Source organism: Oryx dammah, unplaced genomic scaffold (assembly GCF_014754425.2).
Source record: "Oryx dammah isolate SB20612 unplaced genomic scaffold, SCBI_Odam_1.1 HiC_scaffold_8, whole genome shotgun sequence".
Taxonomy (NCBI): Eukaryota; Metazoa; Chordata; class Mammalia; order Artiodactyla; family Bovidae; genus Oryx; species Oryx dammah.
Window position 1 is genome coordinate 53,111,222 of NW_024070192.1, and position 18,690 is coordinate 53,129,911.

General features: G+C 41.2%; 1 protein-coding gene across 1 annotated transcript; it reads left to right on the forward strand.

Moving 5' to 3' along the window:
* The first annotated feature begins 1,590 nt into the window (after window positions 1–1,590).
* LOC120866479 (olfactory receptor 4D2-like) lies at window positions 1,591–2,526 on the forward strand. Its single transcript, XM_040244245.1, has one exon. The coding sequence runs from the start codon at window positions 1,591–1,593 to the stop codon at window positions 2,524–2,526; it is 936 nt and encodes a 311-aa protein (XP_040100179.1).
* Window positions 2,527–18,690: the final 16,164 nt, after the last annotated feature.

Consider the following 18,690-nt stretch of genomic DNA (forward strand, 5'->3'; position numbering starts at 1 on the left):
TGCTGGAGAAGATTCTTGAGAGTCCCTTGACTGCAAGGAGATCCAGCCAGTCTATTCTAAAGGAGATCAGTCCTGGGAATTCATTGGAAGGACTGATGCTAAAGCTGGAACTTCAATACTTTGGCCACCTCATGCGAAGAGTTGACTCATTTGAAAAGACCCTGATGCTGGGAAAGATTGAGGGCAGGAGAAGAAGGGTACAACAGAGGATGAGATGGCTGGATGGCATCACCAACTCAATAGACACGGGTTTGGGTGGACTCCAGGAGTTGGTGATGGACAGGGAGGCCTGGCGTGCTGCAGTTCATGGGGTTGCAAAGAGTTGGACACGACTGAGCGACTGAACTGAACTGAACTGAATGAGGGAGGAAGACGATGAGATATGAGTTTAGAAAGCTCTCTGTGACAGTGACATAGAAGATGGACTGGAGTGGCTGCAGATGGAAGCAGAAGGATGAGACTAAAATGACCTCTGATGGACAATAGACTGTAGGAGGCAGGTGAGGAAGGGGAGTGAGGCAAGGCAAGGGGAGTGAGGAAGCCCATTAACCCTCGCCTGTCACCTCTGTCTCTCACTCTCCATGTCCTTCTTCATCTTTGTTCCCATTCGCACTCCTGCCCCTCCTCCTTTCCATTCCTCTTCCTTCTTCTCGCTTCCTTTTAATCCACCTTCTTTATTCCTTTGCCTATTCTGTTTCTCTTATGTCAATATCTTCCTTTGTCTTCTCCCTTGTAATCAGTAACATCTTCTAAAATTGTTTCTTTGAGTATTCCAGTCTCCTTTGTACAAGATCCATCACCCATTTCTTAATCCAGAGAACCCCTCTCCTTTTCTTGTCTCAGGACACATATCATACGTGTCCTGTTACTGCTCCCAGTAAAGGACCACCTACGTCAGTCAGAGGAGGCACTCCCTATAGCTTTTCACCCACCCAGAATCAACACCACATACTTTTTGAATATTGACTATCAGCAAAGTGTGCGTGGTAGGGCATAAATAAGTTATAAGATACATATTTATATCTCTGGGAGCTTAGAGTTCAATTATAGAGGGAAAACATAGACTTATGAAAAGTCTATTCATATTATAATGAGTTAACTGTTGTTTGATAAATGACTGATACAAAAAATGTATTAGAGATTGGAACATGGATTTATTTAGATTAGGACGCTACACAGAGGAGAGTGATGAGCATTTATTATTCCAGACATATTCTAGAAACCTTATATGTTATTTAATTCCATGGAAATTTTCTAGAAAAGAAAACTTCTTAGAGATGTGGAAACAGACTCAGGTAAATACCTTACTCAAGGTCAAATCTCATGGAATATTAAGTTTTGAAATTTGACTCTGGTTCTGTTGGACTCTGTTTTCCCACCACTATATTACACTGAATCTTTGAAAAGCAGATAGCGTGTGTGTGGATGGCTTTAAGATATCTCATGAATGTGTATTCCAGCATCAGATGAGGGTGTCCATCATTTGCACTTGGACAGTTGCTTTGAGTCACTGAGCACTAGAACAGCACATAGTAACTTCATGCATCTCTGTCTGTGGTGTGTTTTCTTTAGGTGTACGGAGAAGACATCATGGCATCAGGGAACCACACATGTATGACAGAATTTGTCTTCCTGGGGCTCTCCCAGACTCAGGAGCTCCAGCTAGTCTTGTTTCTGGTGTTCCTGTTTGTCTACACAACCACTGTCATGGGCAACCTCCTCATCGTAGTGACAGTGACCTCTGATTCCAGGCTCCACACACCCATGTATTTTCTGCTCAGAAACCTGGCTGTCTTAGACCTCTGTTTCTCTTCAGTCACTGCTCCAAAGATGCTGGTGGACTTGTGTGCTGAGAAGAAAACCATCTCCTACCAGGGCTGCATGGCCCAGATCTTCTTCTTCCACTTTCTGGGAGGTGCCATGGTCTTCTTCCTCTCAGTGATGGCCTATGACCGCCTTGTTGCTATATCCCGGCCCCTCCACTATGTCTCCATCATGAACACTCAGCTCTGTGTGGGGCTGGTCGTGACAGCCTGGATGGTAGGTTTTGTTCATTCCATTTCCCAACTGGTCCTGATGCTCCCACTGCCTTTTTGTGGCCCCAATGTCCTAGATAACTTCTACTGTGATGTTCCACAAGTGCTGAGACTCGCCTGCACTGACACTTCTGTCCTGGAGTTCCTCATGATCTGCAACAGTGGGATGCTGGATGTCATCTGGTTCCTCCTCCTCCTGGTCTCCTACTCAGTCATCCTGGTGATGCTGAGGTCCCACTCAGGGCAGGCAAGGAGGAAGGCAGCTTCCACCTGCACCACCCACATTATCGTGGTGTCTATGGTCTTCATTCCAAGCATTTACCTCTATGCCCGGCCCTTCACCTCCTTCTCCATGGACAAGGCTGTATCCATCAGCCACACGGTCATGACCCCCATGCTCAACCCCATGATCTACACCCTGAGGAACCAGGAGATGCAGGCAGCAGTGAAGAGATTAGGGAAACACCGGGTGCTTTGTAAAAAGGAGTGATAGTGGGTCACTTCTCTTTGACATTGTTTTCTATTTGTAAAGTGGAGAAAGAACTGATGTATCTGTCCTCTTCATAGCTTGTGGATGTGCTGTGAGGGTAATTGTAGAAGTGAATGAGTATCAAAAATAAGCAACTTATTCAGATTTTTAGGAAAAAGGAAAATATCCTTTTTTTATGTGGTGGATTGTTTGAACACTCCTACAACAATAAGATGCGTTGCCATGGAAACATTCTGGAAAGCCACACCCTCCTTTCTGCCTTCTTGGTGGACAGTTTCCTCTTAGGATAACAGCATTTCCCCAGAAGAGCAGTTCTGTTTTCTGTATTTGACCTATTTTTCCTGTACCCCATTTAGGTGTGAGTCTGGATTGTTGGAAACTGTATAATATTTAGAGTCTTAAGCCTTGGAGACCCTAACCCATCACTTACCAAATAGATAAGCTTGAATGAGACACTTGGCCTCTCTTGAACTCATAACTTCTTCTTCAACAAAGTTACTGAAATTAGTATCTGACCCCACACTTCCCAGCTTTATTATAAGAATCAAATCCAAAAAATTGTGAGAAAACTTTGAGTAAACCATATATTTTATCTGATTCAATTTTCAAGTTTGAAATTATCATGAATATGTAATTTTTTCTCTTTCCCTTTTAATATAGTATAATTATTACTAGCAAAAGTTTATGAGTAAAATGCATGTAAATTGTAAAACACTATTATGTGAACATTCATATACCTGCTACTCAGTTCAAGAACCATAGGGTACCAAAATCTTATACCCATAGATTCTCTCATCACATCACTTTTCCACAGATGAAACTATGTTTTTGAATTTTACGTTTATCATTCCATTGCTTATAAAAATAGCTTTACTACATTTTTACACAATCAGTTTATTGTAATGTTTTGCTTCTTTGAATTTTATAAACATATCAGACTGCATATACTATTCTGTTTTTTTCACTCAACAATGTTTTTTTTTTAATAGGGGGCTAATTACTTTACAATATTGTAGTGGGTTTTGTCATACATTGACATGAATCAGCCATGGGTGTAGATGTGTTTTAAATGCTGCATATTATTTTTTTGGATTAGTTTATTCTTTTGTGTGGAGAAGGCAATGGTACTGCTGTATAATATGCCATTATGAAAATTAGCTTTGGGGGATTGTGCCCAGTTTTCATTCTAGCCAACAGTACTCTTTTGCATATTCTTTCACTTGTCTCTAGCTGTTTTGTTGAGGAGCTATGGGCCTTTACCCTGAAGTGGAATTGCTGAGTCGTGACATCTTCAAATATTTACCTTTACATAAAAAGTGCCAAATGGTTTTCCAAAGTTGTGTCTCATCCACCTTCATCAGTAGTGCTGAAGTGTTCCCATTAATTCATGTTCTCCTAACAGTGGATATTGTTGAACTTCATTTTTGCCCATTAAGTGGGTAAAAATGGTATTTCACAATAGCCTTAATTTGAATTTCTCTAACATTTCTTTCCATATTTTTTATTGTATTCAGGTTTTCTGTGAATGCATTTGGTTCAGTTTTTCTATTGAATTTTTCTAGTTCATGTAGGAATTCTTATATAATTTGTTGATGATCTATTTTCAGTTATATTTACTATAATGCGTGTGTGCATGCTAAGTCACTTCAGTCATGTCGGACTCTGCTACGCTATGGACTGTAGCCCTCAAGGTTCCTCTGTCCCTGGGAATCTCCAGGCAAGAATACTGGAGTGGGATACTGTGCTCTCCTTCAGGGTATCCTCCCAACACAGGGATCGAACCTATGTCTCTTAAGTGTCTCCGGCATTGGCAGGATTTATTACTAAACTTCTCCCAGTTTGTGATTTGTCTTCTATACTTTTGTTGTTAGTTTTCATGTAGTCAGGCATACCAATCTTTTTAGTATTTGTTCTCATCGAGACCAAATTTTTAAACATTTTTTTCTTATTCAGAGGACAGAAAAATATTTTGCTACATAGTTCTTTTAACTTAAAAATGTCCACTTTAAAATCATTTTAAGCTTTTTGAAAAATTTCAGACTTACAGTAAAGTTGCAAGTATAGTATAAAGGACTCTTTTCCTGACCATTTGAGGACACTGCTTAACTTGCCAACCCGATGCCCACCATTCCTTAATATTTGTCTGCATTTTCTACAGAGTCATTTCCCTCTATTACTGCCATACAGTCACTAAAATTGATATGCTATCAGTATATTGCTATAATTTTTAGCCTCTACTCAAGTTTTGCCAAATATTGCAATAAAGTCTCATAGAAAGAAAATCTGCTTCAAACACAAGTGTGGCATTTAGTTGTCATGTCTCTCCAGACTTTTTTTGATCTGAAACAATCCCCTTGAGTTTGATCATCTTGGGAACTTTAAAAAATTATTGGCCAGTTATTTCGTAGGATATCCTCCAATTTGGGTTTGTCAGATGTTTCATGATGATTAGACGCAGGTGATGCATCCCTGTGACTTTGCCAGAAACAACCCTCCAGTTATGCTGTGTCCCTATTACAGCCTATGAGGTGTGAATGCTTTTGTCCTGTCACTCATGAGCCATCACTCTGACTACTTGACTAACAGGTGCACACTAGCTTTCATCCCTGATTTTTCTTAATTACCTTTTAATCCTCCTCCTTCTTTCTTGGCTCCCATCTCCTTTTCCCTTTCTCCTCTAGCTCTTCACCCTCCTCCTATCATGAATGATTTTGAAGCTGGTATAGGCTGAGTCCTGAACACAGGAAAATTATACACCTTTAACTGCCTTCATTCAGTCTTTGCTGAAACAGGATGGGACTATGAATAAACAGAGCAGCTGTATACCGCTCTGTCCATCCTCTCAGCTCTGCCCTCTCTCCTCCTTCCTGGTCCCACAGAGGCCCTCCTCTGCACTCTTTTGCAAACTTCCTCCACTGGCTTCTAACCTCCCTCAAGGTAAAACGTAAATGTAGGCGCCTGGTATCTTAACATTATTCAGAGTGATTTGTGCCTCCTCTCCACTCTAATGTCCTACCACTTCCCCTGTGCTCCAGCCTTGTCAAGGCTTTCAGGGTTCATGTACCATTTCATCTCTAGATCCCTATTCTGCCAGAAACACACTTTCCCTCCTTTGTCTGCCTAACACACTTGAATTTCACTTCTGTCTAAATGTTATATCCTCTGGGAAGCCATCCCCTCTCTCCCAGTCACGGTTACTCAGTCTTTTAACCTTTCGTGTTCCTCTGTCCTATCTCCCCTGTGAAGTACACTTCTATATTTCTGGGTCTGTTTTTCCCATGAGCCTGTTAGTTTGTTGAGAGGAGAATGTATGTCTTCTTTTTTGTATTCTCAGCATTAAATATTGAGGTATACCCAATTTGCCTTTTATTGCTCTCCTACTCTTAAAAAGGATCACTTTCAGTTATGTTAACAAATGTTGACCTAAAACAAATAGCAAATGTTTCTCCAGCAAAGATGGGTTTATTCAGGATCAGCAGAGAATTGCAATTCAGGCTCTGCACCCATGGTGAGTGGAAGTGCACCCATGTGCAAGTCTTTCAAGGCAAGAGAAGAAGACTTTATGGAGAGGGAAAGGAGGGTGAGAAGGCAGGAATAAACAAGGAGTTCATGGCTTTTCACTGGCTGAGTCCTTGCCAGGAAAGAAGAGGTGTCTTTCTTTTTCTGTTGGGCTCTGCTATTGTCACACAGTGTGAGACTGAGGTTTCAGCTTATTAGCTTTTTACATTTATAAACTTTCAAAAGAGCCCAATACAATAACTTCAAAACTACAAGCCATATTAGAATCATTTTCTAAAACAGATAAATTATCCACAATCCTGATCTGAAGAATCAACTTTGAATTTTAGATGTGGTTTGGTAATATTTTATACTCATTTATGTGCCTTGAGAGGACAAATATATAAACTAGAGTATACAAAGGTTATCTTATGGAGAATTAAATCAGAATCATAAGGAATTAATTCAGGCAATTAATTAGTCACTTTATCAATAGTGACATCTGACAGTCAAGGAGACTGACAAGACATATTCACTTCCCTAGCATGAACTCAGGCTATCTTATTTTTTATTTTTAAATTATTATTTTATTTTTAAAATTATTATTTTTTTAGCTACAATGTGCAATTTGTGGGATCTTCATTCCCCAACCAGGGGTCAAACTTGGGCCCTTGCAGTAAACGTGCTAAGTCCTAACCAGGGAATTCCACCATGGAATTCCTCAGTCTGTATTATTAAATGGTTGGATTTTAAAATGAACTAAAGCTAAGTGTGTGAGATGAGTGCAATTGTGTGGTAGTTTGAACATTCTTTGGCATTGCCTTTCTTTGGGATTGGAATGAAAACTGACCTTTCCCAGTCCCGTGGCCACTGCTGAGTTTTCCAAATTTGCTGGCATATTGAATGTAATACTTTCACAGAATCATCTTTTAGGATTTGAAATAGCTCAACTGGAATTCCATCACCTCCACTAGCTTTGTTAGTAGTGATGCTTCCTGAGGCCCACTTGACTTCACATTCCAGGATGTCTGGCTCTAGGTGAGTGATCACACCATTGTGATTATCTGGGTCGTGAAGATCTTTTTTGTATACTTCCCCAGTTTCCCCCATTGTCAGTCTCTCCCATCAGGAACCTTCCATAAGCCTCTTGTCCTTATCTATCAGAAAGTGAAAGTGAAAGTGAAGTTGCTCAGTCGTGTCCGACTCTTTGCAACCCCGTGGACTGTAGCCCACCAGGCTCCTCCGTCCATGGGATTCTCCAGGCAAGAATACTGGAGTGGGTTGCCATTTCCTTCTCCATATCTATCAGAGGGAAGACAGAATGAAAACCACAATCACAAAAAACTAATCAAACTGATCACATAGACCACACCCTTGTCTAACTCAGTGAAACTATGAGCTATGCCGTGTAGGGCCACACAAGATGAATGAGTCATGGTGAATTCTGACAAAATGTAGTCCCCTGGAGAAGGGAATGGCAAACCACTTCAGTATTCTTGCCTTGAGAACCCCATGAACAGTATGAAAAGAAAACATACAGATGGCTAATAAACACATGAAAAGATGCTCAACATCACTCATTATCAGAAAAATTCAAATTAAAAAACACCATTTCACGCTGTTCAGTATGGCTGCCATCGAAAAGTCTACAAACAATAAATGCTGGAGAGGGTGTGGAGAAAAGGCAATCCTTTTAAACTATTGGTGGGAATGCAAACTAGTATAGCCACTATGGAGAACAATACGGAGATTTCTTTAAAAACTGGAAATAGAACTGCCATATGACCCAGCAATCCCTCTCCTGGGCACACACCCCGAGGAAACCAGAATTGAAAGAGACACATGTATCCCAATGTTCATTGCAGCACTGTTTATAATAGCCAGGAATAGACATGGAAGCAACCCAGATGTCCATCAGCAGACGAATGGATAAGAAAGCTGTGGTACATATACACAATGGAATATTACTCAGCTATAAAAAAGAATGCATTTGAGTCAGTTCTAATGGTGGATGAAACTGGAGCCTATTATACAGAGTGAAGTCAAGTCAGAAAGAGAAACACCAATACCGTATCAGTTCAGTTCAGTCACTCAGTCGTGTCTGACTCTTTGCGACCCCATGAATCGCAGCACGCCAGGCCTCCCTGTCCATTGCCATCTCCTGGAGTTCACTCAGACTCACATCCATCGGGTCAGTGATGCCATCCAGCCATCTCATCCTCTGTCATCCCCTTCTCTTCCTGCCCCCAATCCCTCCCAGCATCAGAGTCTTTTCCAGTGAGTCAACTCTTCACATGAGGTGTCCAAAGTAATGGAGCTTCAGCTTTAGCATCATTCCTTCCAAAGAAATCCCAGGGTTGATCTCCTTCAGAATGGACTGGTTGGATCTCCTTGCAGTCCAAGGGACTCTCAAGAGTCTCCTCCAACATCACAGTTCAAAAGCACCAATTCTTCAGCGCTCTGCCTTCTTCACAGTCCAACTCTCACATCCATACATGACCACAGGAAAAACCATAGCCTTGACTAGATGGACCTTAGTTGGCAAAGTAATGTCTCTGCTTTTGAATATGCTATCTAGGTTGGTCATAACTTTTCTTCCAAGGAGTAAGCGTCTTTTAATTTCATGGCTGCAATGACCATCTGCAGTGATTCTGGAGCCCAAAAAAATAAAGTCTGATACTGTTTCCACTGTTTCCCCATCTATTTCCCATGAGGTGATGGGACCAGATGCCATGATTTTTGTTTTCTGAATGTTGAGCTTTAAGCCAACTTTTTCCCTCTCCTCTTTCACTTTCATCAAGGGGCTTTTTAGCTCCTCTTCACTTTCCGCCATAAGGGTGGTATCATCTGCATATCTGAGGTTATTTATTTCTCCCAGCAATCTGGATTCCAGCTTGTGTTTCTTCCAGTCCAGCATTTCTCATGATGTACTCTGCATAGAAGTGAAATAAGCAGGGTGACAATAAACAGCCTTGACGTACTCCTTTTCCTATTTGGAACCAGTCTGTTGTTCCATGTCCAGTTCTAACTGTTGCTTCCTGACCTGCATACAGATTTCTCAAGAGGCAGGTTAGGTGCTCTGGTATTCCCATCTCTTTCAGAATTTTCCACAGTTTATTGTGATCCACACAGTCAAAGGCTTTGGGATAGTCAATAAAGCAGAAATAGATGTTTTTCTGGAACTCTCTTGCTTTTTCCATGATCCAGCAGATGTTGGCAATTTGATTTCTGGTTCCTCTGCCTTTTCTAAAACCAGCTTGAACATCAGGGAGTTCACGGTTCATGTATTGCTGAAGCCTGTCTTGGAGAATTTTGAGCATTACTTTACTAGCATGTGAGATGAGTGCAATTGTGCAGTAGTTTGAGCATTCTTTGGCATTGCCTTTCTTTGGGATTGGAATGAAAACTGACCTTTCCCAGTCCTGTGGCCACTGCTGAGTTTTCCAAATTTGCTGGCATATTGAGTGCAGCACTTTCACAGCATCATCTTTCAGGATTTGAAACAGCTCAATTGGAATTCCATCACCTCCACTAGCTTTGTTTGTAGTGATGCTTTCTAAGGCCCACTTGACTTCACATTCCAAGATGTCTGGCTCTAGATTAGTGATCACATCATCAGAAATGGTATGGACCTAACAGACGCAGAAGATATTAAGAAGAGGTGGCAAGAATACATGGAAGAACTGTACAAAAAAGATCTTCACGACCCAGATAGTCATGATGATGTGATCACTAATCTAGAGCCAGGCCACAGTCTACAGGGTCGCAAAAAGTCGGACACTACCGAAGTGACCCTGCCCGTACAGATGGAAGACTTTTTTGCCTGTGGCAGATCTGCCCCAGTGAGAGTTGAGTGTGAAGGTGGTGCAGCTGCTTGGCTTTGGGGGACCCTGGCAGCACCAAGCGTGCAGGGACACGGACTGCCTCCGCTGAAGGACTTTTGGCCCTCTCAGAGTCTTTTTTTCGAGCCTCTTGTAGCTGGTGTGCAGAAGGTCTCTTTGGCCAGTCTTTCACTGTAGCTCTGCCTGTTCAGGCACTTAGAGGGCTCCCTTGCCTGGGGTCCTTCTCTGTAGATTGGTGCAACAGGCACTTAAAGGGGTGCCCTGGGTGGGGTCCTTCTCTGTAGTTCCCTGTGTCAGGTATTTGGCCAGCCTGTCTATTGTTCAGCTGCCATAGCTGGCATGTGGGGAGAGAGAGGCTATGGTGATGGCTCCACCCCCAGGTGTGACTCAGCAGTATCTGCTTGCTTCAGTGGCTGCCTGACTTTCCTCCACAGGCATTTCCCACCACAGTCTCCTCCCTTACATCCCTTCTCTCCCTCAATCCGTCTCTCTGCAGTCAACAGCAGCCCTCGCCCTGGGATTGCTCCACAATCCCTCAACTCCAGCTCCCAGCCACTGCATCTTCCAGGGGACCTGCATCCCTGTCCAGGGTACATATGGCTGCAGCAAGGACTCTCTGATTCTCATTCCCTTTAGTTTGCTGCAGATTAGCTATTTCACTCTCAGCCTTAAATGTTTCTCCTCTGACTCAAACAATTGCCCTGATGTGAGGATCAGAGTTCTCCCACCTGCCAAGGGCAGGTCCAGTCCTACTAAGACTCCTGGTTTTCCCCTTGGTTCCTTCATCCTACCTAGTTTTGCATGGGTCTATATATTCCTTTTTGCTCTTTAGGTACTCCTGTCTGCTCTCAGCTGGTGTTCTGCATGAAGTTCTGTGTCTGAAGGTGTATGTATGTATCCATGTATGTGTGTATGTATGAAGGTGTATGTATGTATCCTTCCTGATGTATCCATGGAGAGAGAAGTACTCCACGTCCATCTATTCCTCCACCATCTTATTCTCTGTTTTTTACTTTTTTTATAATCAGGTAATTTTAAGTAAAGAAAATCATCCTAGCTAATCTGCATGTACCTGATTCGATAAGTTAAAAGACTTTAAGAGCAGGACCAAGGTTTCCTTGAGAAAGATGAAATCCTGGACTGCAGCTTCATAGCTAAGAGTTTCAGCCTGCTCTTCCTGTTGGCCTGCTCTACAGATTTCATGCTTACCTCGCCAGTCTCACAATCAGGAGGGAATTCCTTGCAATGAATCTCTCTCTCTGTCTCTCTGTCCCCTATCTCTATCTCTCTCTGTCTCCTCAGCATGCGGATTATTTTGAGGTGAAAACAATAAACCCAAAAGACTCAGGAAGAAACTTTGACCTTCCTCTTTAATTTCAAAACAAATTTAGATGGAGGACCTGTTCCCTGAATGGAGATATCACCAGAAACACCCGCAAATAATGTGGGCTAAATATTGAGTGTGCGAAGGCGGCAGGCCTAGAGAGTGTCCACTCTGTGTTCCATTGTCTCCACATGGCCTAGCAAGCATTTATTTACCAAACACTTTCTTTTCCATCTCTGTGCAAACTGTCTTTCTCCCTTTCGGAGTCCCATACCCCTTCCTCCAACACCTTCTTTTGTCTTTAGCTGAAGATAGTATTTAAGTGAAGGTTCCAGCCATTTTGTTGAGTTACTCAGTTTGCCTGGATCTCTCCCATGTTCTCAAACTTTTATTTTCTTCTATTAATCTGTCTCATGTCATTTTCATTCTTAGACCAGCGAGAATAACTTAATAAAGTAAAATTTCTCCCTCCCCAACATTTCCATATCATACTAGTCCTGCTTCTCTGGTGGAATTCTGACTGATACAACACTTATAATGAATTGTATGTGAAGTAAACTTCATAGGTAAAGTTATTGAGGTTATTTCTCTCCTTACATTTAAATTACTCCTAAGCTTGATTATTAGTACAAGTGGAATGGTGAGATCAAGGGATTAATGAGGCTGTTTGTTGTTGTTAAGTTCCTAAGTTGTGTTTGACCCTTTTGCGATCTCGTGGACTGTAGCCCGCCAGGCTCCTCTGTCCATGGGATTTCCCAGGCAAGAATACTGGAGTGGGTTGCCGTTTCTTTCTCCAGGGAAATTCCTGACCCAGGGGTTGGACCCAAGTCTCCTGCGTCTCCTCCACTGGCAGGTGGATTCTATACCACTGAGCCACCACAGAAACCCAGTGATGTGAGAACAAGTGAATTCTTCTCTGGGCCATAATTATTCCAGTAGAATCATATATAGCCTTCTCTCAGCAACTTTTAAGAGAGCTGCTTTCACTAATCATGTGAACAAAATAATTGAAAGGAAGTTCTTGACTTGATTGTTCAGATCCTGAGGAACTAGATGCCTAACTATCTTGGCTTAATATTAAAATATTGATGGGAGTTTTTTTTAAATGGTGAATGGGAGTGTGTGAAAAACTAATATTAATTGAACACTTACTATTAATATGTGTTAAGTGCTATGCGGGGTGTTTTACATTTACCTCGTTGGTACACACCACACTGTGAGGTGAATATTATGTAAATTTTGCAGCTAAATATATTGAAGTTGAATGATCTCCAAGGGGCTTTCTTGGTGGCTCAGTCAGTAAGGAATCCACCTGCAATGGATTCAAATCCTATGTTGGGAAGATCCCCTGGAAAAGGAAATGGCAACCCACTCCAGTATTCTTGCCTGGGAAATCCCATGGACCGAGGAACCTGGCAGGCTACAGTCCATGGGTGAGAGGGTAACAGACAGGAAGGCCAGGGGTCTCCAAATGGAGAAAATAGCCTGCAAGTGTCGGACATTTTTATCTCTCTTAAGTGGCAGGAGGAAACAAACTAGTGATATTTTTTCCTTCTCTATACAAAATTCAAAAAGAGGTTTCTCTTAAAATACTGTGTTGCCATAATGACACCTGGTTTTACCTGAAGTTAACCAATGCCTTTCTCTTTCTTGGAAATGTTTGTCTTAAGCTATGCTAATGTACTGTGCATTTACCCCAAACTCTGTCTTCAAGTTGGTTCTGCCACTTGGCTCAGAACCTACTTGACAAACCAGTATGCTATACTCAGATATTGTTCTATCTATGTAAATGAAAGTATTTGTATGGTGATCTGCCCTTCTTCAAGATTCAAGTTAATCATTTTATGGCCCAGGATGAACCATTTGGTGCCAAGATTATCCCAAAACGCATCTATATGGGTGAGGGGCCAGGTGCCATTCTGAGTTTTAAGACATTCCTTTCTTTCACTAACAGACTACTAGTGACTATATAACATCCAGCTAAAGACTAACAGGGGGGTACTCTTTCTGCCCCCTTCTGATGCCTATGTCAAAAGCTTTCTCTATCTCTTTTATACTTTAATAAAACTTTATTACACAAAAGCTCTGAACAATCAAGCCTCGTCTCTGGCCCCGGATTGAATTCTTCTCCTCCGGGGGCCAAGAATCCTGGCGTCTTTGCGTGATTCAACAACAACCTTTCATGGGGCCACAAGAGTCTGACACAACTTAGTGACTAAACTACCACAAGAGGAGGAAGACCTGTGGGGATCTGAGTCCCACAGCCTCACAGCCTGTAATTGTCCCACTGTACTCTTCAAGACAAATTTTATTTTCTTAGGCTCCAAAATCACTGCAGATGGTCTGCAGCCACGAAATTAAAAATGCTTGGTCCTTGGAAGGAAAACTATGACAAACATAGATAGCATATTACAAAACACAGACATCATTTTGCTAACAAAAGTCTGGATAGTCAAAGCTATGGTTTTCCCAGTAATCATGTACAGATGTGAGTGCTGGACCATAAAGAAAGCTGAGCGCCAAAGAATTGATGCTTTTGAACTGTGGTGCTGAAGAAGACTCTTGAGAGTCCCTTGGACAGAAAGGAGATCAAACCAGTCAATCCTAAAGGAAATCAACCCTAAATATTCATTGGAAGGACTATGCTGAAGCTGAAGCTCCAATACTTTGGCCACTGATGTGAAGAGTTGTCTCATTGGAAAAGACTCTGATGCTGGGAAAGATCAAAGGCAAAAGGAGAAGGGGGGGCAGAGGAAGAGGTAGTTGGATAGCATCATTGACTCAATGGACATGAGTGTGAGCAACTCTGAGAGATAGTGAAGGACAGGGAAGCCCGCTGTGTCGCAGTCCATAGGGTCACAAGGAGTTGGACAGGACTGAGCCAACTGAACAATAACAGAGGAGATGGCCAGGACAATGGAATCAGGAAATTTGTCACAATAGGAACAATTAAAGGAGCGTAGATGCTGCATCTGGAGAAGAGAAAAGTTAGAGGTTGAGAAAAGTATCATCAGATAGTTAAAGAATTTTGGTGTAGAAAGGAAAACACTATTCTGAGGGACACTCAGATTAAAAATCACACAGTCCATGTTCTCTCCCCTCATCTCCAAACACCCAGCGTGAATGGGGAAAATGTGTGAAATGGGGCAGGGAGGTAGAGGTGGAAAAAGAATTAACTCAGATCTGCCGTGACAGCTTGAAGAGCCTGTAACTTTTATTTCCTGGATGGGATCGTTGCTGGGAGGGAAGCAGAAACAAAAAAGCTCTGCATTATCTTTTTTTTTTTTTTTTTTTTTTTAGTATAAATGTATTTATTTTAATTGGCGGCTAATTACAATATTGTATTGGTTTTGCCATACATTGATATGAATCCACCACAGGTGTACATGTGTTCCCCATCTTGAACCCCCTCTGCCATCTCCCTCCCCATCCCATCCCTCTGTGTCATCCCAGTGCACCAGCCCCAAGTATTGTGTATCATGCATTGAACCTGGACTGGCAATTCGTTTCACATATGATATATACATGTTTCAATGCCATTCTCCCAAATCGGGCTCCAGTTTCAACCACCTCATTAGAACTGATTCAAATGTATTCTTTTTAATGGCTGAGGATGGACAGGGAGGGCTGGCGTGCTGCGATTCATGGGGTCGCAAAGAGTTGAACACAACTGAGCAACTGAACTGAACTGAACTGAATACTCCATTGTGTATATGCACCACAGCTTTCTTATCCATTCATCTGCTGATAGACATCTAGGTTGCTTCCATGTCCTGGCTATTATAAACAGTGCTGTGACGAACATTGGGGTACACGTGTCTCTTTCAATTCTGGTTTCCTCAGTGCGTATGCCCAGCAGTGGGATTGCTGGGTCATAAGGCAGTTCTATTTTCAGTTTTTTAAGGAATCTCCACACTGTTCTCCATAGTGGCTGTACTAGTTTGCATTCCCACCAACAGTGTAAGAGGGTTCCCTTTTCTCCGCAGCCTCTCCAGCATTTATTGCTTGTAGACTTTTGGATAGCAATCATTCTGACTGGCATGAAATGGTACCTTATTGTGGTTTTGATTTGCATTTCTCTGATAATGAGTGATATTGAGCATCTTTTCATGTGTTTGTTAGCCATCTGTATGTCTTCTTTGGAGAAATCTCTGTTTAGTTCTTTGGCCCATTTTTATGATTGGGTCGTTTATTTTTCTGGAATAGAGCTGCAGGAGTTGCTTGTATACTTTTGAGATTAATTCTTTGTCAGTTGCTTAATTTGCTATTATTTTCTCCCATTCTGAAGGCTGTCTTTTCACCTTGCTTATAGTTTCCTTTGTTGTGCAGAAGCTTTTAATTTTAATTAGGTCCCATTTGTTTATTTTTGCTTTGATTTCCAATATTCCGGGAGGTGGGTCATAGAGGATCCTGCTGTGGTTTATGTCAGAGAGTGTTTTGCCTATGTTCTCTAGGAGTTTTATAGTTTCTGGTCTTATGTTTAGCTCTTTAATCCATTTTGAGTTTATTTTTGTGTATGGTGTTAGAAAGTGTTCTAGTTTCATTCTTTTATAAGTGGTTGACCAGTTTTCCCAGCACCACTTGTTAAAGAGATTCTCTTTTCTCCATTGTATATCCTTGTCTCCTTTGTCAAAGATAAGGTGTCCATAGGTACGTGGATTTATCTCTGGGCTTTCTATTTTGTTCCATTGATCTATATTTCTGTCTTTGTGCCTGTACCATACTGTCTTGATGACTGTGGCTTTGTAGTAGAGCCTGAAGTCCGGCAGGTTGATTCCTCCAGTTCCATTCTTCTTTCTCAAGATTGCTTTGGCTATTCGAGGTTTTTTGTATTTCCATACAAACTGTGAAATTATTTGTTCTAGCTCTGTGAAAAATACCGTTGGTAGCTTGATAGGGATTGCATTGAATCTATAGATTGTTTTGGGTAGTATACTCATTTTCACTATGTTGATTCTTCCAATCCATGACCATGGTATATTTCTCCATCTATTAGTGTCCTCTTTGATTTCTTTCACCAGTGTTTTATAGTTTTCTATATATAGGTCTTTAGTTTCTTTAGGTAGATATATTCCTAAGTATTTTATTCTTTCATTGCAATGGTGAATGGAATTGTTTCTTTAATTTCTCTATTTTCTCATTATTAGTGTATAGGAATGCAAGGGATTTCTTCACGTTGATTTTATATCCTGCAACTTAACTATATTCACTGATTAGCTCTAGTAATTTTCTGGTGGAGTCTTTAGGGTTTTCTATGTAGAGGATCATGTCATGTGCAAACAGTGAGAGTTTTACTTCTTCTTTTCCAATTTGGATTCCTTTTATTTCTTTTTATGCTCTGATTGTTGTGGCCAAAAGTTCCAAAACTATGTTGAATAGTAGTGGTGGGAGTGAGCACCCTTGTCTTGTTCCTGACTTTAGAGGAAATGCTTTCAATTTTTCACCATTGAGGATAATGTTTGCTACTTCAGATCAACATTATTCATTGCCCAAAACTCTCACTAAGGAAGCATACCTCAAAGGAGATATATATATATAAGCTATTGAAAGATAAATGAAAAGTAGATTTGAACTTGACAGGGAAAGAACAGGGTGCAAGAAAAAGTAGAAATGCCTGTCTGGATAAGATACTGTTCAATGTGTTGAGCAAATTTAAAAGTGAATAAAGCATGGCCCCACCCTCAAGGAGCCCTCATTCCAAAGGAGGAAGTCAAAGGGAAAGGCAAAAACCCATGAGGTGGCAGCCTTGGATTGAACCCATATCTCAAATCTGGACCACTAATAGACATGGCTTTGCCCTCTCTGGCCTTGGATCCTCAACCATACTACAGGATCCTCCTCTCAGCCATATTATGCAAGTGATGTGAAGATTACATTGGGAAACTAGAATAGCTTTCAGATTATCCAAGGAGTTTTCGTAGAAAAGGAAAAAATCCAAAAGGAAATACTCATATGGGAAATAGTTAGAAAATGTTAAAAGTGAGACCACTTCCAAAATACCACAGTGAGGAAGGAGGCAGAGAAGAGGGAGCAGAAAGAAAGGATTGTTCCAGAGTTGAGATGAAAGTGCAGGCTATAATTAGACTGAGAGAACATTAAAAGGTAAGGATTGATAAGATTATTAAAGTTGGAAAGTTTAAATGGGTTTTATATAAAGAAGTTGTGCCTCCTTTACCTGAATATTTTAGGGAAATGGATATTGTGTTTGGCTTGGGGAACACTTCCTTTGCCTGGTACTGTAAAACCAAAATCTATTGGGTTGGCCAAAAAGCTCATTTGATAAGATGTTATAGAAACTAACTTTTTCTTGGTTTGTGTCTAAAATATTTAACAAAATACTTTCTATACAATGGAAAAAAATATATCCAGTGTCTATGTTGGTTATCAAACATAATTACAAAAGACACATCTGAAAACCATCTCTTAAAAACCAGACCAGTACCTTTGAAACGACCTAGATGTTTCCTCCTGATTGGTTGACCTGTGATAAGGAAAATTCTAAAACTTGTGTTCATCGCTGCACCATTTAAACATGTATATCTTTACCTGTATATCTTTAAGCAGTATTTGGTTTGTTTTTTGAGCCTTGTTAAAATGGCACCATAGTGTATATATGCAATGGAATATTACTGGGCCATAAAAAGGAATGAAATTGGGTCATTTGTAGTGATGTGAATGGGTGGACATTTACTCTGTCATACAGAGTAAAGTAAGTCAGAAAGAGAAAAACAAATGTCACACATTAATGCATATGTGTGGACTCCAGAAAGACAGGACAGATGAGCCTGTTTATAGGGCAGGTATAGAGACACAGACATGTGGACACAGTGGTGGAGGGGCAGAAGAGCTGGGCGAGCAGAACTGACATAAATACACTATTGTGTGTAAAACAGGTAGCTAGTGTGAAGCAGCTGTGTAGCACAGGGAGCTCAGCTCAGTGCTCTGCGACCTAGAGGGGCGGGATGGGAGTAGGTGGGAGGGGGGTTCAAGAGGGAGGGGATATAAAAATCCAACCAAGTTTTGGCCAGCCCAATATGACTAAAGTCCTAATGGAGGCTCCAAAAAAAAAAAGAAAGTATTGAACATTCATCACAGATATTCATCCATAGATGAGGAACTCTCTAAGTTTTCCCTTGTGATTATTTGAGACTCTGAGTTTCAAATTCCATCCATACCTCCTGCCTTGAAACTTGGAGTCAGAGGAACCATCTCCTGGCCAACCTCTGCCCCTCACTTGCTCTTCATCGTTGAGCAAGTCACTTCTCTCCTAGTTTTCTGGCTTGTTAAACTGTTTAATATGATAATAATATATTCACTGTCAGTTTTGTGAGAATGAGACAAAAGTACAGAAGTACCTAACATAATATCTGACACAGGAGTAGGTACATAGAAATATTAGTTTAATCTGAACTGCCACATTCCATAAAGACTTTCCTCCACTTCTTACATGGGAAAACAAAGGTTCAGAGAGATTTGTCATTTAAATTACCTATTTTAAGC